This window comes from Saccopteryx leptura, chromosome 3 (assembly GCF_036850995.1).
Source record: "Saccopteryx leptura isolate mSacLep1 chromosome 3, mSacLep1_pri_phased_curated, whole genome shotgun sequence".
Classification (NCBI taxonomy): domain Eukaryota; kingdom Metazoa; phylum Chordata; class Mammalia; order Chiroptera; family Emballonuridae; genus Saccopteryx; species Saccopteryx leptura.
Genome location: NC_089505.1, coordinates 1,710,132 through 1,733,033, shown reverse-complemented (window position 1 = coordinate 1,733,033; position 22,902 = coordinate 1,710,132). Strand labels below are relative to the sequence as shown.

General features: G+C 50.5%; 1 protein-coding gene across 1 annotated transcript in view; it reads left to right on the top strand.

Moving 5' to 3' along the window:
* Positions 1 to 22,902, top strand: part of PRKN (parkin RBR E3 ubiquitin protein ligase) — an 893,077-nt gene that overhangs the window by 702,271 nt on the left and 167,904 nt on the right. Inside the window, exon 7 of the mRNA XM_066372515.1 lies at positions 8,553 to 8,689. Within this exon, the coding sequence (XP_066228612.1) occupies positions 8,553 to 8,689 (137 nt within the window). The remainder of the gene's footprint in view (positions 1 to 8,552; positions 8,690 to 22,902) is intronic.

The following is a 22,902-nucleotide window of genomic DNA, read 5'->3' as shown; positions in this document are numbered from 1 at the left end:
GGTCACACCGCTGCGTTGGGAGGAATGAGCCCCACACGTCTGGGTTTAAGGTCACGGGAGACGTATCTCACCCGCTGTCTGTGGGTCTGGACTTTGGGAGCAGCCCAGCTGGACGGCTGCTCAAGGTGGCTGAGGTCAGGGCGAGGTGTCCACCAGGCCTGCGGTCCCCCGCGGGCTGGCCTTGGGCCGGGGGACCTGCTTTGGGGATGGCCGGCTCGGGGGATGACCGGCTCGGGGCTGCCGGCTCAGGGGATGACCGGCTCGGGGGATGGCCGGCTCGGGGGATGGCCGGCTTGGGGGATGACCGGCTCGGGGCTGCCGGCTCGGGGATGGCCGGCTCGGGGGATGGCCGGCTCGGGGGATGGCCGGCTCGGGGGATGGCCGGCTCGGGGCTGCCGGCTCGGGGGATGACCGGCTCGGGGGATGACCGGCTCGGGGCTGCCGGCTCGGGGATGGCCGGCTCGGGGGATGGCCGGCTCGGGGGATGGCCGGCTCGGGGGATGACCGGCTCGGGGGATGGCCGGCTCGGGGCTGCCGGCTCGGGGGATGACCGGCTCGGGGGATGGCCGGCTCGGGGGATGGCCGGCTCGGGGCTGCCGGCTCGGGGGATGACCGGCTCGGGGGATGGCCGGCTCGGGGCTGCCGGCTCGGGGGATGACCGGCTCGGGGGATGGCCGGCTCGGGGCTGCCGGCTCAGGGATGGCCGGCTCGGGGGATGGCCGGCTCGGGGGCTGCCGGCTCGGGGCTGCCGGCTCGGGGGATGACCGGCTCGGGGGCTGCCGGCTCGGGGGCTGCCGGCTCGGGGGATGGCCTCGGGGGATGACCGGCTCGGGGGCTGCCGGCTCGGGGGATGGCCTCGGGGGATGACCGGCTCGGGGGATGGCCGGCTCGGGGGATGGCCTCGGGGGATGACCGGCTCGGGGGATGGCCGGCTCGGGGGATGGCCGGCTCGGGGAATGGCCGGCTCGGGGCTGCCGGCTCGGGGCTGCCGGCTCCGGGGATGGCCGGCTCGGGGGATGACCGGCTCGGGGCTGCCGGCTCGGGGGATGGCCGGCTCGGGGGATGACCGGCTCGGGGCTGCCGGCTCGGGGGCTGCCGGCTCGGGGCTGCCGGCTCGGGGGATGACCGGCTCGGGGGCTGCCGGCTCGGGGGCTGCCGGCTCGGGGGATGGCCTCGGGGGATGACCGGCTCGGGGGCTGCCGGCTCGGGGGATGGCCTCGGGGGATGACCGGCTCGGGGGATGGCCGGCTCGGGGGATGGCCTCGGGGGATGACCGGCTCGGGGGATGGCCGGCTCGGGGGATGGCCGGCTCGGGGGATGGCCGGCTCGGGGGATGGCCTCGGGGGATGACCGGCTCGGGGGATGGCCGGCTCGGGGCTGCCGGCTCAGGGGATGGCCGGCTCGGGGGATGACCGGCTCGGGGGATGGCCGGCTCGGGGGATGGCCTCGGGGGATGACCGGCTCGGGGGATGACCGGCTCGGGGGATGACCGGCTCGGGGGATGGCCTCGGGGGATGACCGGCTCGGGGGATGGCCGGCTCGGGGGATGGCCGGCTCGGGGGATGGCCGGCTCGGGGGATGACCGGCTCGGGGGATGGCCTCGGGGGATGACCGGCTCGGGGGATGGCCGGCTCGGGGGATGGCCGGCTCGGGGGATGGCCGGCTCGGGGGATGGCCTCGGGGGATGACCGGCTCGGGGGATGGCCGGCTCGGGGGATGGCCGGCTCGGGGGATGGCCGGCTCGGGGGATGACCGGCTCGGGGGATGGCCGGCTCGGGGGATGGCCTCGGGGGATGACCGGCTCGGGGGATGACCGGCTCGGGGGATGACCGGCTCGGGGGATGGCCGGCTCGGGGGATGGCCGGCTCGGGGGATGACCGGCTCGGGGGATGACCGGCTCCGGGGCCGGCTGTCGTGGACAGGCCGCCGTTCCTTGCCGGGGACCTCTCCGCAGGGCTGCCTGAGGGTCCTGGCCCCGTGGTCACTCCCTTCCCTCAGAGCAGGCGACCCCAGGAGAGAGCACAAGCGGAAACAGAGCCGTGGCCGTCCTTCCCCTCTGGTTCTGGAAGTCACGCACGGCCACGTCCATGTTTCCCGCGGTGTGAGGCAGGGAGGGGCTGACGTGCGGGAGGGGCTGACGTGCGGGAGGGGCTGACGGCTGACGTGCGGGAGGGACTGACGTGCGGGAGGGACTGACGTGCGGGACGGACTGACGTGCGGGACGGACTGACGTGCGGGAGGGACTGATGTGCGGGAGGGACCGCGTCAGTGCCTGGGAGGGGCCCCCGGGGACCACGCCTGCCGCTGCCGCCCCGCCCCCCAGCCTGGTCTTCCCGCATCGCGACCCAGCCTGAAACATCCTGCCCCCTATCCCGCCATTTGCACCCCTGCCCTCTCTACTTTGTTAGGATTTTACTTCCTTTAGAGCTTAGACGTGCTTCCTGATCTTCACTCACCTAAACGTCGCTGGCACATTGCATCCAATGTGTGTCCTGTTCCTCTTTCTTACTGGGTATAAATGAAGATGTGCATGGGGAAGACAGACAGAAAAACGGACAGATTTTGACAGATGGATAGATGGAGAGAGAGAGAGAGAGAGAAATGAAGCAGAGAGCAGACTAAAATGCATGTTTATCATATTCATATAAAACATGTTGCTATTTTTGGACACTGCAGAACTGGTTTACAATAGTTCACATCTTTGGACTACAGTGTAACAATATTGTACTTTGTGTGACGTCTGTGAAGGCCTTGCCATACTTTTTACTAAGACCCCTTCAATTATGCCCAACACACTGTGAACAGAGAGGTGTTTGGCTCACTCCTTTAACAAAAGCAGGGGGTGGGGGGTGACATCAATTACAAATACCTCTTCAGTAATGTCAACCAGAGCGTTCATAACTCCTCTTCCATATGATTGAGAACTTTATGTAACCTTTGATTCACTGCTCTGTAACCTGGCTCATGAGGGTAAAATCATTTTCCAGATTGATCAGTTAACATTTATATATAATTTGAGCAAAGGGCACAGAGGACTGTCGGGAGGAACAGAGACCTGTGAGGAGGTAAGTCCTGGCGTGTTCTCAGAAATGTCACTGCCATCTGTCTCCTCGCTGCCATTTCTGAAGCCACCAGCACACCCAAGTCCCTCGGTAACTCACGTCTGAGTTATTCAAACAACCTCCCAGCAGTTCTCACGACTTCCAGCCTCTCGCCCTGCCAGCTTCCCTCAGCATTAAACTTACTAACACATCGGTCCCTTCCCCCGCCTGGCGTCTTTGGTGCAGCCCATGACCTGGTGCCACAGAGGAGGTTGGTCTTCGAGAGTCCCTCCGCTCCTGTCGGTGTCCCTGACCAGAAGCCTTTCTGTCCCCGGTGCTTTTCATCCCTCCTCCCTCTTTTCCCGATATACATCTTCTCAGTCAGCCCAGTGGGTAGCTTCTGCGTTCCGAGAATTCTTTCCCATGTCTATTTCCTCTCCTGACCAGAAGCCAAGTTTCTCTCCGGATGCACTCTTCCCATTTGTTTGAATTCAGCTCACTGGTTCCCAGTGGAGGCTGTCTGGACGCACAGGTCCCTTCCATCCTAACTTCCAGGCACCTGAGTTCAGTGACTACGAAAACCTCCTGTAATATTCTGCTCGCAGAAATTAGGGGAAGGCCCTGGCCGGTTGGCTCAGCGGTAGAGCGTCGGCCTGGCGTGCGGAGGACCCGGGTTCGATTCCCGGCCAGGGCACACAGGAGAAGCGCCCATTTGCTTCTCCACCCCCCCCTCCTTCCTCTCTGTCTCTCTCTTCCCCTCCCGCAGCCAAGGCTCCATTGGAGCAAAGATGGCCCAGGCGCTGGGGATGGCTCCTTGGCCTCTGCCCCAGGCGCTAGAGTGGCTCTGGTCGCGGCAGAGCGACCCCCCCCCACCCGGAGGGGCAGAGCATCGCCCCCTGGTGGGAAGAGCTTCGCCCCTGGTGGGCGTGCCAGGTGGATCCCGGTGGGGCGCATGCGGGAGTCTGTCTGACTGTCTCTCCCCGTTTCCAGCTTCAGAAAAATACAAAAAAAAAAAAAAAATAGGGGATATTTCAAATTGAATATGAAGCGATAAAAAAAAGAAACATTTAATTTACTATTATTATTATTATTAAACAAGAACATCAGAAAAGCAAACGACAAGTGAAAGAAAGTTGTTTGATTACGCAAATGAGATGCAAAACCAACTTTTATTTCATTGGTGAAAATGCGCCGTACAGAAGGCTGAGTCCTGGAGTTTCTGCATGTCCCCGGGTCCCCTGGCCTCTGCGCGCAGTTTCTGTTGCACACCCCGTGTCCCCAGACAAAGCACGGTGGCGGGGCCTCTGTGTCTCCCGAGGTTTATAGCGGTTACACACCTGTATGATGTTGGTTTCACTCCCTCAGTGCTGTCTCCCACACATGTTTGTAAAGGGCCTACATTCGCCAAAGTAGATGCTCAATGAAAACTGAATGGAAAGGTATGGGCGGGAGCAGAGAAATTATAAAACAAAAGCACCCTGTTTGTTTACCCACTGGTGCAATCAGGAGCTTGATTACATGACTGTCAGTTGCTCAGCCCTGTGCGTGGAGAGGCATGCGAGTCATGACCGTGTCAGTCAAGCTTGGCCTCTGGTGTTTCCAGACTTTTCACTGAATCCTGACAGCTAGGGTGGCAACGGATGAAACATAAAAGTGGAGAGATTGATTGAGCAAAAAAAAAAAAGTTTGGAAAAAAGCTCATGGGCGCAGCCAACAGGGTGGTGATAGAATAGGGGTAAGGGGGAGGTCAGGTGGGTGTAGGGGTACACATGGTGATGGAGGGAGACTTGGCTTGGTGGTGGGGGGTAGACACACAACATGGTGTGCAGGACGTGTTGTAGAAGGGGACACCTGAAGCCTGTGTCATTGTGTTAACCAGTGTCAACTCCACTAAGTTCCATTTGAAAATAAATGAATTACCAGATTCTAATGGTGGATACTAAAATGTCGGGGTGGGGGGGGTAATATCTGGAGACCTTGTGGGTGCAAAGGAAGAACCAGCAAAGAATTGGGCTCCCAGGAAAGTTTCTGGGAGGTCTTTGGTCTTGAACTGGACCTTGACAATTGGGATTTTGATTTAAACCTTGAAGCTAGTATTATATTCCAGGAATGGATGACAGTGAGCGTGAGATCCTTCTCTTAGAGGAACGAGCTGCGTGTGCTAGGACCATGTAGACACCGGTGAGAGGGGGCAGGGAGAGGAACAGGAGGGGTGGGAGGGCCGTGGGAGGGCCCAGGGGTTTATTTCAGGGGAATGAAAGGGAAGGAACAACGTATGTGAAGTTCCTAGCCAGGCACCTGTAGGTGCTCGTAAATACTAGGTCCCCTGTTTCGTCTTCCGTGTAGCATATAGGAAGTCAATTATGTGGTCCCTCTATTCATGGCATGATTTTTACTTTCTTTCAGATGACTCAGGTGACTAATCTAATAGCCTTTCTGTGGGTGTCATGCTCATCCCTCACCTAAATGTTTCACACGTACCAGGGACGTTCTTTGTAAGCGATAAGCAACCCCACCTCGACTGTATCAAGAAACCCACTGACAGATACTTCTACATGACGTATAGACATATACTACCTATGACAGTCTGTGCGTCATCACGTATCTATAAACCCACATGCGTGTGTCTACTCCCGAGCCATCAGTAGGTCCCCATAGACATAGAATATAAATCGACTCCGTACAGATGGTGACGGACTGAGAACTTCCGGTGACTGACTGGTGTAACTCTTCTGACTCCCCGCAGCTGTGAGTTTCCTTCCTGTCTGACACGGGCACGCGAAAGCACCTGTGTGGCTGCCTCCGTCACTGTCACAGACACTGCAGCTTCTCAGGGCCGCCACGCACCCCGGTTCCAGGCAGTGACTCTCCTAGAGGCGAGCTGTGTGGTCTCTGTTCTCACCTTCCGTGCTGCGCACACTCTATATGCTGGACCCCTTTCCCTGCGGTTCTCCCGCTCGTGACCCGCTGTTACCTGGTGTTCCGTGTATCTCCTACTGGTTTTAAGGTGAACATTCTCTAAAGCAGGGGTCCCCAAACTTTTTACACAGGGGGCCAGTTCACTGTCCCTCAGACCATTGGAGGGCCAGACTATAAAAAAAAACTATGAACAAATCCCTATGCACACTGCACATATCTTATTTTAAAGTAAAAAAACAAAACAGGAACAAATACAATATTTAAAGTAAAGAACAAGTAAATTTAAATCAATAAACTGACCAGTATTTCAATGGGAACTACGGGCCTGCTTTTGGCTAATGAGATGGTCAATGTCCGGTTCCATATTTGTCACTGCTAGATGTAACAAGTGATATGACGTGCTTCCGGAGCCGTGAGGCGTGCATCCCACGTCACTGGAAGTAGTACTGTATGTGAGCGATGCCATGCTTTGCGTCTCTCACTGACCACCAGTGAAAGAGGTGCCCCTTCTGGAAGTGTGGCAGGGGCCGGTTAAATGGCCTCAGGGGGCTGCATGTGGCCCGCGGGCCGTAGTTTGGGGACCCCTGCTCTAAAGCCTTCTTGATGTCTTTCTCTCTCTCCTTCGCTCCCTCCCTCCCTCCCTCTCTCTCTCCCCCACCCCCTCCCTCCCTCCCCCCCTCCCTGTATAATGAGAGCTATTGATGTCAGTGGCTGCAATCAGTCCATCCCAAATGGGTCTCGAGTCCCGGTCCGCACGCACTCCTCAAGCCGTTAATGGCTGCCGCTGCCCTCGTCCGCCGGCCATGCGCACTGCAGAGGGGGCGCCGCGAGAGGGGAAAGGACTCGTTTTCTAGACCGATGGCTGCGTGCCCTGCACCTACCTGGACTTCCCCCAGGGACACCATGGCAGTGGTTCATGTGCTGACGGCTTTGGCGTCACGTTTCATTTCTTCTCACAGGACAATCGCCAAGCTTTCTTTTTAACCTGGTTACATATAGGAACATTTTTATAAATGTTCTATTTTCCTCCCAAGTTTCCACGCATTGCCAGCAGATTACGGGTCTGCACAGGCTTAATCGACCATGTTGCGAAAGCCCAGAGCGGCCGGTATTTTTCACAGGATCCGCTCTGAGAGGAGAGGGTGAAGCAGAGCAGCCCCGTGGGGTCAGCACGAGTGAGTGAGCCGTGTGCGTGCCTGCGTACTGCCTGGCTCTCACATCAGAAAGAGCGCAGTGTGATACTGTATCGTCTTCAGGGGGAACTGTTACAAGGAGAAAGGCTGGCGGTTCAGAACACAGTCAATACTTACTTGAAAAAGGCCCTCAGTGGGTTCAGATATGGAAAGTGGAAGCGCATCAAAATATCTGGGGACACGCCAGCCCGGATTAAGTCGGCCGTTGTCCACGAGATCCATGACGTTCAAATATCAAGGGTTCTTTTTAAGTTATTTATTCCTCTCCCCTCCCCCCTGTTTGGTTTTGTGTTAGATGTTGCTTCAAAATAAGTGGCAAAACAGACTTTTGAAAATATTTTAACTGTTCAATAATTATCTTTCAGCAATATTAATAATGTTTGGCATCTGTTTTTCTGGGGAAAGGGCTTTGGAAGGACACAGCTCTGTTAGGAATTGTGTGTGAAATGAAAACTATTTTGTGTTTTATTATCGTTACATAGAGAACAGGCTTATCTAAATAAACTCCAGTGACTTGTATTTTCCTACTAAATTGCCTCGGGACTGATCTCAAATTAATATATTCCATTGGTCTCCTTTTCGTCATAAAATTATAAGATTTCTTTGCTAGCAAAAAATTGCATGGTTATTGAGGAGATTTTTTTTTTTCCTGTAAAGCGTTTTAAGGGAATCCAAAACTTTTAGGACTTGCATGTATCAATTTATAGTAATCTCCTCACCTTAATTTAGGAAACTGGGTAGTGGGAGGTGTGGGGCGGCACAGAGACACGCCCTGGAAGCGGAAGCATCTCCACGGGTTACCTGTCCTTCCGACCGGCCAGTGGGGTATGAGCACCTGTTTAACCTGCCAGCTTTGGGGCAACAGTCATTCTTCTTTTGACTTTGGGGAAGTTCAGCTCCTACACGTTATTATAGTCAAAATCAAGGAGCATTTATGCAAAACCTTCCAAATGCCCGGTGCTGTGAGAATATCAATGTAAAGCAGCCCCAGTATCTGCCATCAAGGGGTCACAGTCGCCAAGAGAGGAGAAAGTCATCAGCACGATGCTGTAAGATAGATCGCTAGAAGTACCTATAAGTGTATGGGGTTATTAGTAGGTTAATTTGGAATTATGCATCAGGGCAGGCTTCTAGAAAGAGTGTATATCGGAGCTTGGGTCTAACCAGCTGATGAATAATAAAACATATAAGATTAGGAAAATCGATGTTCTGTGTAGTGATTGGCATGCCTCCGATCTTTAAGACGTGGCCCTGGAAGGAGAGCTCCGTGCTCAGCCAGATGGGTCTGCACAGAGCAGAGCGTGCCCTCAGCAGCCGGCTGGGTGGCCAGGTGTCCTGCAGCGCCTGTGGCATCCCTGCCCTAGACGTCCTACAGCAATGTCTCTCTTCATCTCCACAGGAGCCCCGTGCTGGTTTTCCAGTGCAGCGACCGCCACGTGATCTGCCTAGACTGTTTCCACCTGTACTGTGTGACCAGACTCAACGACCGGCAGTTCACGCACGACGCTCAGCTGGGCTACTCCCTGCCTTGTGTGGGTAAGTCCGGCATGTGTTGGATGCCGATTCAGAACCGAGGGATCGCTGCTGGTGTGGAACTATCTTAGATGCACCCAGTCCCTAGCGAGGGTTGAAAATTCAAGTGGCTATTTGATCATTGCTGGGCAAGAAACATTGTTTGGATCACACACAGAGAGAAAATGAAAAACACAAAACACCAAGGTCTGAAAGAACTGTATTGACCTAAAAAATGCAAAACCTGCATAAAGGCATTGAAAATAAAATTTGCAGTATTATTCAGCCAAGGTCCATAAAGGATGTCTATGGATTCACACTGCAAGTTACAGGTTTATGACCTTGGGTCTAGAGCAGTTCTCTCCACATTTTTTAATTACCTTCTCCTCTCACTAAAGATTTTGAACATATACACATATGTATGAATGGACATATATTTTAAAAAGAGATTAAAGAAGAATGAAGTAAATCTAAAATATTTAAGATTTGAAATATTTTTAAGTCTTTCACATTAACAAGATCTCTTTTTACTTGCACTATGTTATTATTATTTGGGCATTGTGTGAAATTCAGATAACGGACAAAGAACCCTTTTAGAGTGAGCAACTCCAGTGGCGTTCCATGCCTTCACAATGCCACGCAGTGGCCAGCTGTCTCTCTCTCGTTTCAAAACGTTGGAATCACCCCCAGAAAACTAGCCCATCTCCATGAACTGGTCACTCCCCGTTTCTCCTGACCCCCATCTCACGACAGCCGCTGGGTCGGTCTCCATGGAGCTGCCAGTTCTAGATGCTTCGTACCAAAGAAATCACACAGTCTGTGACCTTCTGAGTGTGCCTTCTTTCACTGAACATCGTGGGTTTAGGTTTCATCCGAGTGGTGGCATGTGTCTGCATTCGCTTTTATGGCTGAATCACATTGCGTTCTGTGGAAAGAACAGGTGGTGTTTTCTTGTTCATTTGTTGATGGGCATTTGCCATTGTTTGGAATAATGCTGAGTCATGTCGTATTTCCGTGTTTAACCTTTTGAAGAACTACCAGACGATGTTTCACAGCTGCTGTACCATTTTGCACCGTTACCAATAACTTCTAAGAGTTCTTATTCCTTCACGTCCTCACCAACACTGGTTATGTTTCTGGTTTTGTTTTGTGTTTGTTTGTTTTTACGTAGCCATCCTATTGAGTAAGAAGTAGTTAGTATCTTATGGTGGATTTGACTTGGCATTTCCTTAATGCTGAATACCTTCTCATCTGCTTGTTTGCCATTTGAGGATCTATTTGGTGAAATGCCTGATCGAGACCTTTGTGCACTTCTGATTGCGTTGTTTGCCTTGTTGAGTCGTAAACATTCTTTATGTATTCTGGACACTAGACCTTTATCAGACACATGATTTCCGAACTTTTCTCCAAACATGTAGGTTGGTGATAATGTCCTTGATGCACAAAACATTTTAATTTTGATGAATTCCAACTGATCTATTTTTTTTCCTGTTGCTGCTTGTGCTCTTGGTGTCAAGTGAAAGAATCCATTACCAAATCCAAGGTCATGAAAATGTATCCATATGTTTTTATTTAATAGCTTAGCTCTTATATTTAGGTCATTGATCCACTTTGAGTTAATTTTTATATGTGAAGTGATTAAGGGTCCATAACTCATATATATACATATATATTTAATGACTGCAGTATGATTAAATATGCTTCATTAATTTTGAAAATTGTGGCTGGAAACTATGTGTTACCTTGATTGAATGGTCAGGTTTTAAGTTCAGTTGATTTCAACTCTCAGTTTTAATGTTGATCACAGCTGAAAAACATACCTTAAAAATTTTTTCAGAGATTCAAATGGAAGTAGCTGATTGCATTGAGGACTTTGTAAACGATGATACTAATTTTTCAAATGTATCTGCCAATAATGCAATGATTTTGAAATTAATATTTACATAATATATGTGTCAATATATTGTTACGGAACATGATTGAAAGGTCTCGTGCTTTTATATTTTCAACAAAAGGGTTCAAAAATCAGTGAAACATTTATTTGAAGTTTGGGAGATCCTGCTTCTGTCTTTAAGTTTTTGATGAGTTTTTTTTTTTTTTATTGATAAACCCTGTTCCTTTACAAAACCAAATAACATGGAAACATCTATAAATATCCATTTTCAAATTTTTCTTCATAGTCAAGTTGCCTTTATAAACCAGTTTATCATTTATTTATTTCTCATTTATTTTTAAATTTTACTTGGGGCACATTAGCCAGACTTTCTAGTACAATGAGATATTCTAGTTTTTTTTGTTTTTTATAATTCTTGCTCAATAACCTGGAATCAACCATTTTTCTAAGGAACTCTGGTTCCCTGTAATAGGAAGCAGTATTTAGAAGACACAGTCTTGGTTGGGGCTTGGTGTGCTCACTGTTACTACATAATTTGGTCACTGTTTCTAGGTTTAATTAAATGAGCTGGGAAGCATGCTTTCAAAATAAATGTCAGGTCACCCTATTAAATTTCATTTTCTAAATAAAATTTGAAACAAGTTATACTGACATTTCCAGTTCAAATTCAGGGTTATGGAATTTTTACTTGAAGTCACTAACCTTACAACTGTTGTTGCTTCTCAGCAGAAATCCTATTACTAAGTGAGATCAACATAATTACACGTTTGTCTTAGTTACAGTACACACACAATGGTGTCAGCATTAGAACACCATCAGCAAAGTATGCTTCCTGAAAACAATGGTAAGACTTGTGCCGTTTGGTTTGTCATTAGAGATATTCCCAAAGGGATAGAGGACATGACAGTCACTGTATAGTTATGTCACCAATCACAAACACATTTAATTTTCTCCAAGTTGCTTTTAAAATTCATTTTATGGTAATAATTATGTAAAATATTGACAGAATTCCAAATTCAGAGCTCTAAAACAAGTTACAATAACAGAAATAGAGCTTTTGTTCTTATTTACTTCAATCTTCCTTTTCTCCCCAAAGGAATGCCATTGTTTGAAAAATCTCCCATTTAAAAAAAAACATGTAAACAAATTACCAATGATGTAAGTGTTGATATAAATTTATGTCACCTCTTCTGGGCCCTGGCCGGTTGGCTCAGTGGTAGAGCGTCGACCCGGCGTGTAGAAGTCCTAGATTTGATTCCTGGCCAGGGCACACAGGAGAAGCGCCCATCTGCTTCTCCACCCCTCCCCCTCTCCTTCCTCTCTGTCTCTCTCTTCCCCTCCCGCAGCCAAGGCTCCATTGGAGCAAAGATGGCCCGGGCACTGAGGGTGGCTTCGTGGCCTCTGTCTCAGGTGCTAGAACGACTCTGGCGGCAACAGAGCGACACCCCAGATGGGCAGAGCATCGCCCCCTGGTGGGCAGTGGGGTGGATCCTGGTCGGGCGCGGATGGGAGTCTGTCTGCCTCCCCACTTCTCACTTTGGAAAAATACAGAAAAAAAATTTGTGCCTCCCCTTCTACAGTAGAACATTGAATACTGTGACTGTTTTTCTCCACCTTGCTTTTCTTCCCCCATTCTGCGGGCTATATTGTATTTGGGAGATTACTCCCTAGCAATATATGAATATTTTGTTTATTTCCATAGTAGCATAATTGAATTCCGTTGTGTGTCTATGCCTCTCTTTTTCCTTATTAGTGAACACTACGTTTTCATTGGTCTCTTTACAGATGTTGCTACACCTGAGAGACTGTGTGCACACACACATTTCCGTAGCTGCTCAGACTGTCGTGAGGTGGGGTTACTGTAGCAAAGGGAAGAGGTGCCTTTGTTTCCATTTCCCTCCCAGCAGCAGGGTCACTTCTCGGTCCCACCACAGCCGTTTCTCCACTGTCTCACCAACAGAGCGGTTACAAGACTTTGGGATTTTTTATTCCCAACCTTATATTCGAGAAATGCTGTTTCCACATTTTTTTTTTCTTATTTCGAGTAAGGTCTGAGTACCTTTTGTAAGTTTAAGGTCCTTTTGCATTTTTTTTCTCAATCATTTTTTAAAATGCCACTTTTTCCTCAAGGGACAGGTTAAGTGAATAGATTGAATGTATTTTTTCAAAAATACTTTCTGTATAGCACTCTACACTATTGACAATTCCTTGCCATCACAGGACAGGTGAACAATGTCACATCACTTGTATTTTTATAAAGAATGTATGTAAACTAGCTTTTAATTTTGCTAGCTTTTTTTGCCGCAAGGTAACTAACAACCTCTCAATGAAACACAAGGTTTGCATGATCAAGCCCTATCTAATTAAAATGCATTATTTGTGTACCTTCTTATTTAGTGTAATTGTATTTTAAGTACATTTTAAAGGTGTTTTCTAAAACTAACCTTGCCAATGGCATCCTTAGAACATTACACTTGGGGTTCAATCTCTTTGTTACCATGGCGAGCGAGGCAGGGAGTGAGTGCGTGTTCAGTACCCTCATATCATCAGCATCTGCTGGGGGGGGGGGTGTCGTGGAGCATGTGTCCCTGGGTGAGGGATGGCTGCACTCCAAGAGTGCTTCCTCGTAACAAAGTATAGTTCAGTTTGTCACAGCATTATTTGTCGGGTACTATTTCTGCCTTTTCTTCCTGTGACTCAAATTATGTTTTCCTGTATTATGTAAAAAAGAGACCTTCAAATGTTGTCATAGATTTTTTTTTTTTTTTGTATATATAAAAACAAAATGGATTGTCTTGAACCATGGCTCAACAGAGGCACTCTCATCATTTATGACGTGCTTAATTTTTAAATGTCTGGCTGAGTGTAACGGCTTCACGCCCAGCTTAGTTTACGTCTCAGGGCCTGTCATACAGTCAAGGAGAGGCTTGCTGTCAGGGGTAACGGCGCCTCCCTTCCTCACGGCCGTCCTTGTCCCTCTGGCCTCACGCCGGTGCTCTGAGTGCTATCTGGAATGGATGGCTTCTCTCGGGAACCTTGGGTCTCCTCAAGTCACTTAGGTATTATGACAGAGTGAGCTCAATTAGATGAAAACACCCATCCATAATTCTTCCAGCCATGCACAGGTCATCTTCTGTAGGAGAGAGCCCCCCTCTCTGAGTCTCTGTGGTGGGGCTCCCCCACCCCTTCAGGACGTCCCCCATACACCTGATGGCACGTGGGCATCTGCTCTGCAGACCTGGGTGCAAGAGGTACCAGGAGCAGCCGACGCTTTCTTAGGGAGGCTTCATATATTCCTATCTTAAACCACACCTGCAGAAGCTCTAATAATACCTCCAGCGAACCAATGAACCATTTTGCCCGGAACCCGGGATGGACACAGAGCATCAGAGGAGCCATGTCCAAATCCTGACGCTGAGACTGAATACCTGTGCACCACGGGGCAAGGCTCTTCCTACTGACGTGCCTCGGTTTCCTGTAAGGTAGAATGGAGATAAGACCACAGCACCCATCTCATATGTCGTTATGTGGATGATCTGAAACAGTGCCATTAAAAGTGTCTTTAGGTTACATGCTGAAGACAGTAAGCACAAAAGGGACTATTTGTTTTTCTTGTTTCGTAATACATGTATTCCCATGGACAGTACATATAATATGTGTGTATGTGCATATGTGTACATATACATAGGTGTGAATATTCGTAGAGGAACATGTATTTAGACATTCCTCAACCATAGGTTGGCATTTCCTATAAATCAAGGCATAAATCAACCAATTATCAAGCATTATATACTTTTCCCATTTCTCTGGCCATCTTTTCCCCTTGGTTTATTTGACTTTGCCTTGATTCATTGAGCATAGAATAAGGCGCATAAAAGAAAGTAGTAATAATACAGAATTAGAAAAATCAAAGTTTTGCAAACTGTCAATAGGAAGAACAGACCATTCGGAACAAGACTAGATTAAACCTATGTTCTTCCACAGTCGAGAATGCTGGGGGTTCATTAAAAGGTCACTATCAGTGTCTATGATCTTAGAACTAAGACTTAATTAACATGTACGAAAGGCAAAAAGAATGGTTGGTTGCGTAAAAGAGCTGTGAGTGCATCGGAAGGTCAACCCTGTGGGAGCTGGAGCCCTCTAGTGTGGCCCAGAGTGTGTCTACGCCAGCTCCGTACAGGTACGCGGGTGTGCCGCTGCTCACGCTGGTCGGGGTGCTTGGAACGGTCCCCCAGGTTCTCGGCCCAACTCCGCAGTTCTGTGTGGAATGACTGGACCTCAAGATCAGGCGCTGGCACCGTCTTCGTTTGGGGGAAACTTGCGAGTGGACCGTGTTGGCTTCTCCGAGGACATGTCCCTTCCCCCGCAACCCGGCCAGTGTAGACTACCTAGCCAACCGCTTCTCATCACTGGTGGTGACGGCTAGCTGGTTTTGGAGAATAAATCTTCCAAGAAGATTCAAGTAAAATATCTTTATGTATTCAAGGGGCATTTTATTCCTAAAGCCACCACTTCCTTCCAGTGACAGATGAGAGAGGGCTTCTCAGGCACAGGAATCTGCCGCGGGGACCCACTCCTCGACTTCTCTGAGCCGGGGGCTCTGGATGAGGCTGGAATGGGGCAGGTTCATTGGCAAAGAAGTCTGTAAATGTGCTTGATGGTTGTGTCCCTGCTTTGGCATAGACCAAAGGACTTTCTGTGGCTCACAAACGAGAATGAGCTCTCCTGCAGGCACAGGGAGGGTGAGGGGCATGGGTACTGCTCAAAGCGAATAGTTAGTAGGTGTCTCTAACGCACCCCATTGCTCAAGACTGCTCTTCCACGCTCTGTGAGAAACACAGCTGCTTAACCCCTACCCTGCTCCCATCCATACAGAACAGCCCTTTCCCCAAATTTCATTATTTAGTATCTCCAGGGCCTGAGGTGGGGGGGGGGGCATTCACTAGTATTTGAGTCAAGATATTGGGTGAAAAATAAACAACCGAGATGGGCATTTCTAGACTCCTAGCCATATATCAACAACAGGGGCTGTAAGGAGGATTAGCAAACTGCTCTGGCCCCACAGAAGCCACAGAAGAGCCAGATAAAGCTTGTATTTCTGCTGCTAAATGGCTCTCATTCCAAATGTCTTGCCAGCAGTGCCCATATAAATTCACCAGTCCTATATGAATGTCTAGTGCCGCTTACCACCAAAACAATAAGGGCTCTTTTCTCTCCCCGTAGTTCAGACTTGGAAGCCTCCTTCACTATCTCTAAGAGAAACACTTTTTTAAAAAAAGATTTTATTTCTTCATTTTAGAGAAGGGAAAGAGAGAGAGAGAGAGAAAGAGAGAGAGATACAGAAGGGGGGAGGAGCAGGAAGCATCAACTCCCATATGTGCCTCGACCAGACAAGTGCAGGGTTTTGAACAGGTGACCACAGTTTTCCAGATCGACGCTTTCTCCACTGCGCCACCACAGGCCAGGCTCTAAGCTAAACACCTTCAGCGCTCAACTTTAGGCATACACATTCTTCAGGGCGTGGTTGGTCAGCAGTGAACCAGCCTTTTTCAGTTATTATGACAATCAGAACTGGTTTAAAACACCTTTCTTTGTGTGAGCTCCTCATTTGATTGGAAAGGTTGGTTATGCTCTGGAAGAGAGGTCTGCTGAGTTTTATTTCCCCAAGAGAAAAAATAAGTAACGATTAGAGCTGCTCCTGAGCACTTCCTGTACGTGAGGTGCCACGGACACTCACTGCATCCCCAGGGAGCCCTGTTGTAACAGGTGTTGTCATTATTTCAACACCAGATGGAGCACTGAGGCTCATGGATGTTCATCAAACTGCACGTGGTATCCCAGCCAGTAGGGATGCATGGGCTCACAACCAGCCAGCTGTGGCTCTGGGGTGTGTGCTGTCATCACTGTGGGTGGGTGGGTGGATGGATGGATGATGGATGGATGGATGGGTGGGTGGATGGATGGATGATGGATGGGTGGGTGGGTGGGTGGATGGATGGATGATGGATGGATGGATGGATGATGGATGGATGGGTGGGTGGATGGATGATGGATGGATGGGTGGGTGGATGGATGGATGATGGATGGATGGGTGGGTGGATGGATGGATGATGGATGGATCGGTGGGTGGGTGGATGGATGGATGATGGATGGATGGATCGGTGGTGGATGGATGGATGGATGATGGATGGATGGATGGGTGGGTGGATGGATGGATGATGGATGGATGGATGGGTGGGTGGATGGATAGATGAGTGGATGTTGGATGAATGGATGGGTGGGTGGATGGATGGGTGGATGGATGGATGGATGGATGGATAGATGGATGGATGAGTGGATGGATGGATGGATGGATGGATGGATGGATGGATGGTGGATGAGTGGATGGATGGATAGGTGGATGGGTGGGTGGATAGATGGGTGGATAGATGGATGGATGAGTGGATTGATGGGTGGATGGATAATGGATGGATGGGTAGATGGGTGGATGGGTGGATGGATGGATGATGGATGGATGGATGGATGGATGGGTGGATGGGTGGGTGGGTGGATGGATGGATGATGGATGGATGAGTGGATGGATGGGTGGATGGATAACGGATGGATGGGTAGATGGGTGGGTGGGTGGATGGATGGATGATGGATGGATGAGTGGATTGATGGGTGGATGGATAATAGATGGATGGATGGATGGATGGATGGGTGGATGGGTGGGTGGGCCTATAAGCAGCAGTTAAAGGACTAAACCTTTGAAACTTCTCTGGAAATAAGTCAAGGAAAGAGTATCTCTCATTTCTTAGCACTTGTTTTCTGTATTGGAAGCAACAGTAAACGTGGAGAGTGAGATTTAGTGTCAGTTTTCAGAGGAAGAAGTGAAGGCTCAGTGTGATGGGCGCCCAGCCTCTCAGCATCGGGAAGAGCGGAGCTGAGATTTGAACCCAGGTGTGGTTGGCTCCAAGGCAGCACCTCCTCCACGGGCCTCCCCACTCTGCCCCAGGCACTGGTTCTCAGCCTCAGGCATGCATCTCAGTAAAACACAGTGTCTACCACCATGCCCAGCCCTGCCTCGGGCCGTGGGGGTGGCTCTCCGTATTTGCTCAAGTCCCGGGCTTCAAGGTTTGAGAACTGTGGCCGGGGTGACCGTTCTCCAGCAGGGGCGCCTGCAGCATTACCGAATACAAAAGCACTGTCTCCGCCCAGGTCTGCGTTGTCTCTGAGTGGCTAGATCTGCTAGTCAGCACAGGTTTTTCAGTAAGTGTTGATGGAGCTGAAACTAAGATTGGCAAACACAGCTCAACCAGCCTCTACCTCCAGAGCCTCTGATGAGCCCTTGCGTGGAGCTCTGGGCGTTGGAGAAAGCTCGTAATTATGGTGGACATTTGCTGTCCTTCCGCTGCGACTGCATAGTCCATCCCTGAGTTAGGAGGAAAAGCCGCCGTGCCGCCTGTCTGCGTCCAGCGCCGAGGGTCACTCACACAGTGCGGAGGGTCACTCACACAGTGCGGAGGGTCACTCACACGGTGCGGAGGGTCACTCACACGGTGCGGAGGGTCACTCACACGGTGCGGAGGGTCGCTCACACGGTGCGGAGGGTCACTCACACGGTGCGGAGGGTCACTCACACGGTGCGGAGGGGCCGAGGGTCACTCACACGGTGCGGAGGGTCACTCACACGGTGCGGAGGGTCACTCACACGGTGCGGAGGGTCACTCACACGGTGCGGAGGGTCGCTCACACGGTGCGGAGGGGCCGAGGGTCACTCACACGGTGCGGAGGGGCCGAGGGTCACTCACACGGTGCGGAGGGTCACTCACACGGTGCGGAGGGGCCGAGGGTCACTCACACGGTGCGGAGGGGCCGAGGGTCACTCACACGGTGCGGAGGGTCACTCACACGGTGCGGAGGGGCCGAGGGTCACTCACACGGTGCGGAGGGGCCGAGGGTCACTCACACGGTGCGGAGGGGCCGAGGGTCACTCACACGGTGCGGAGGGTCACTCACACGGTGCGGAGGGTCGCTCACACGGTGCGGAGGGGCTTCGCGGCGCCGAGGGTCGCTCACACGGTGCGGAGGGGCTCCGTGGCTGTCGGTCGTTTATTCCAGAGCCCTGCTGGAGAGTTGCCGTGGAGTCTGTGTAAAGTGCATCTGCCTCCACTTCACTGTGAGCTCCAGCAGCCCAGACGTCCCGTCGCTCGAGGTGGGGTGGGGGCTGAGGGAGTGGTTCCCCCTCCCCTGTGACATGCCATGGGCATTGCCACCCTCTGCCTTCGATGTTTGCCTTTTCTTCTTCTCCTCCCAGGTAATCTTTTACATAATTTCAGTTTTCATATAATTTAGAATGCCATCACCTTCCTATCTAATATGTCCACTCGCCTACTGCAGTCTGAGAGGGTCCTCAGGGCCTTTGGGGGAAATATTTAGCACAAGACCAGTAGTCTCAGTCCTTTTGAGGGACAGAAATAGTCCTGATGTCTAGAGAGCCAGGAAGGCTGGTTGTCAGACGGCCATTTAGGGAGCGAAAGCTAAAATCCAACAAATGATTTACTTTTTGGCTTTTGAACATTACTCTTTCAAATGCACACAAATAATCCACTCACTGTGCTTTCTAAAACCACATTGAAAAGTAGAGAAATGTATTACAAGATAGATCACTAAATAAGATATGCAAATGATTCATATACGTATTAAAACTTGAACATGACCCTGGTTAGCTCAGCTGGATATAGCGTCGCCCCGTAACACGGAGTTTGCAGGTTCGATCCCGGGTCAGGGCACATGTGAGAAGCAGCCTGTGAGTGCTCAGCTAAGTAAACAACAAATGAATACTGCTGTCTCTCTTTCTGTCTCTCTCTTCGTTTCCCTCCTTCTCCTCCTCCTTCTCCTCCCTCCCTCCCTCCCTTCCTCTCTCTGTTGCTCTCAAAATCAATTCATAAAAAATACATTTTAAAAACTTGAGCATAATTAGTTACTAAAGAGTTGCTCATTTAAAGCATAAAATATGCTGTGGTAGATATACAGTCAAACAGGCCAGCATATAAATTCATATATTTGCGAAAAGCGTTTTGGCAATTTATATTATGAGCTTTCAATTACTAACAAACTGCTTAGAAGGCTGTTCACACACACACATGTTCTCCACATGTCTGTCTGTCCGTCCATCTGAATTAAGCAGCCTGCCCTGTCCCTACGCCCAGACCCGCACACCTGGAGGCCACCGTGGCAGCGGGAGCCCCAGGACTGAGCAGCCGGTGAGCACCGGCCCGAAGGAGGGGCTCCTGCAGCCTCAAAGTCACCTGACTCGTCCTCCCCTGTCTCCCGAGGCAGCACCAGGCTCCTTTTGATTTGGGAGGGGTGGGTGGGGCTTTGCCAGCTCGGTAGATGTCCTTGGATTTCAGTGTACGAGGCAGCACAGAACCAGGAGGGCAGTGGGCCTCCTTGAACCAAGGTAACATGGACGGAGGTCGCAGAATCGGGTTTTGGTCCCACTCAGATGACAGTGACCATGAGGCCTCTCTTCACAGCGTCAGGCTGGGGGTCAGATATGTGCCCCCTGGCGGCGCTGCCATCCTCAGCAGGCTCTGAATCCCTGCCACCACACGGACCCCAGCCTCTGCCTCCAGGCGAGGGGCGGAGGGGGAGGGAGCCCAGTGTCACCTCACAGAGACTTTTAGAGACCAGGCCTGGAAACGGATGGAGCCTTTCCACTTCTCCCCACATGCCCAATACCAGACCTCAGCCACGTGGCCCCGCCTAACCCCAGGAGGTGTGCACGTGTGTGTGCATGTGTGTCGTGTGTCCGTGTGCACACATGCACGTGAGTGCATGTTCGTGTGTGAGCATGCATCCCTGTGCATCGTGTGTGCATGCACATGTGCACACAGCAGTCTCCCTCGCCAGTGGGGAGGGTGGGGAGACGGAGAATGTGTTGGCCGTGTTCTCAGCCCTCCTCTCACGCCTGCAACGGGAGCAGCTGCTCAACCAAGTAGCTTCATTCTAAGAAGTGACTGGTACAGGGGCAGGACCGGAGAACGAGCTGTGGGACAGAACTGATGGGGTTCGGAGCTCCCTCGGGCTGGATCAACAGGTGCTGCTGACGGACAGGTCATCTGTTTGGCCTTGGAAATGCTGCCCGTGTGGAACCCGGCCTCAGAGACCCAGGCTTCCGCGTTCGTGGCATGTACGTGTGTGTTTATGTAGGTGATTATGGCGACATGGTTTTGTGGACCTGTTGGAAATGCTCCCAGCAGTGTTTCTGCCTTCATCCCCCCCGGCCCAGGGGGGGTCCCTGCTCATGTGAACTGAACCCCAGACCCTTACTCTGCCCATGTTTGTGCTTTCCAAACTGCCGTTCATCTTCTCTTAAATCTTAAGTGGTTAAAAATAACATTTCAGAAAGCAGAAGCGGGACAGGAAGGCTTTGAACAGCCAGCGGAGAAAGCAAAGAATCACTTCTTTCTACCCACTTCTGCCGCCAACTCTCAAGAAGAACATTCTACCTTTAGTTTTATAATAGCAGGAGCAGGTGTGAATTCATTACCTCTCCACAGAGATCTAGGAGGGTGCCTGCAGGTGCTCAGGGTGGGCAGGAGGGGTGTTCAGGGCGGCTGGGTTTAGGCTCTCTTCTTCTTTTCTTTTTTTTCTTTTTTTTTGGTGGGCCATCTTTTATTAAAGACTCGCACTGGCCGACGAGCAAACACACAGGGAAAACACTTCCCTCTTCAATCAGGCCGAGCTCACAAAGCCACTGACACGTTCTCCGGTTCCACAGCCAGGAGAATCTTCTCCGGTTTCTCCTAACCTCAAAGGCCCCACCGGTCTCAGCGGAGCTCGCAAAGTCCCTGAGCCCTGGTTCTCGTCTGCACACCTTCGCTCTCCCTCTGCACAAACTGGCTTCCTCCTCAGCACCCTGCATGCTCTCTGCTCTCTCTCTCTTCCCCTGCCATCCTGGCTTCTCTCTTCTGCTCCTCCTCTTCCTTTTAAAACTTTTCTGGTGTGAAAAGCTCTCCTCCAGCAAACAGCAGCATAACAATGGCCCTTTCCCAAGCAGGAAGGTAGTTTGCAATTTCACAGATCACATACCTGGTGCTGCCCAGCGCCATTTTTAACAATAAAAACGAGCAAACTCAAAAAACCCAAATTTTACAAACTCATTTGCCCAACAGTAGATATATGTATATATCCTTTCTGCCCCCAGTCTGTTTGTGGCTCCTTTGTAGCCATTTGCCTTTTTTCCCCCTTTTTTCAAAAATTTAATGAATTGTGTTTACATAGATTCTAGTCTCTTCTTCTTTCCTGAACTCATCGCTATCCCACCCCCTCCCCGGCCCGTTCACAGTTAGCACGATTCCTGGGTTTGCTCTCCGGGCGACGTCAGTAGGGAGGGCGCTCCCTGCGTCTGGAAGGTTTCTGACCTTAGTCGATACAGTATTAACTGACCTTTAAATATGGCATTTTAATGGATTGATATAGTCTTACATTTTTTAAGAGACTTATCATACATACATAACAGAGCTTAAACCTACTTATAGTGTTATAGATTTGCACAGTTCTAGAAACCTCTGTGACTAACACCCAGACTGTGAAGATGAGTGTGGCCAACACCCCAACACCTTCCACATACCACCCCTTCCCAAATCATAACCTCCTCCCTCGTTCCTCGATGCAACTATTATCTTGACTATTGCAATACTCATTATGTGCTTTTTCTAACGGTCACCCCGTATTCATATATATCCCTAAGTAACATAGGTTTCCACCTGCTTTTAAACTTTCAAACAGATGCTGGATAGTTTTTTCAGATTTCCCTCATGAGAGGCGTCTAAGTTCTCCTTATAGCCCAAGTCGGAGAATTCCAAGTACTGCTCACACTATTCCAATGCTTGGGATTTTTATTCCTATTTTTGCTCTATGTATCTGGTTAATCACACCAGCCAATGGCTATGTTTATGTTCATCTTCCCCATCTCAGTTGCTGTGGGGTGTGAAAATAGTTTTTGTTCTTATGTTTTTCACCAGAAAAGATGTTGAATTTGCAGTCAGAGCTATAAAGGCAAACTCTAGCTGGGACCATCAAGAGTGACTTGGACCATCTGATGAGAATGGGGTGAGAGTAACCGTGTGTGTTACAAACAGTAGGAAGCACAGCCCACTGAGTTCAATGGGCTCCGTTTGTCGGCGATTCTGTGCACCATCAACAGCTTCGCCTTCCGTTCTGGGTGCTTCCACCCCAGCTGTCCTACAAGCGTATTCGAGAGCATTTCAGGGGCCGAGAGTGCCTAGAAAGCTGACTCGCAGCCCAGCTGGCTCAGCAGTGGAGTTACAGATGCTGCCGGCATATAGAGGCA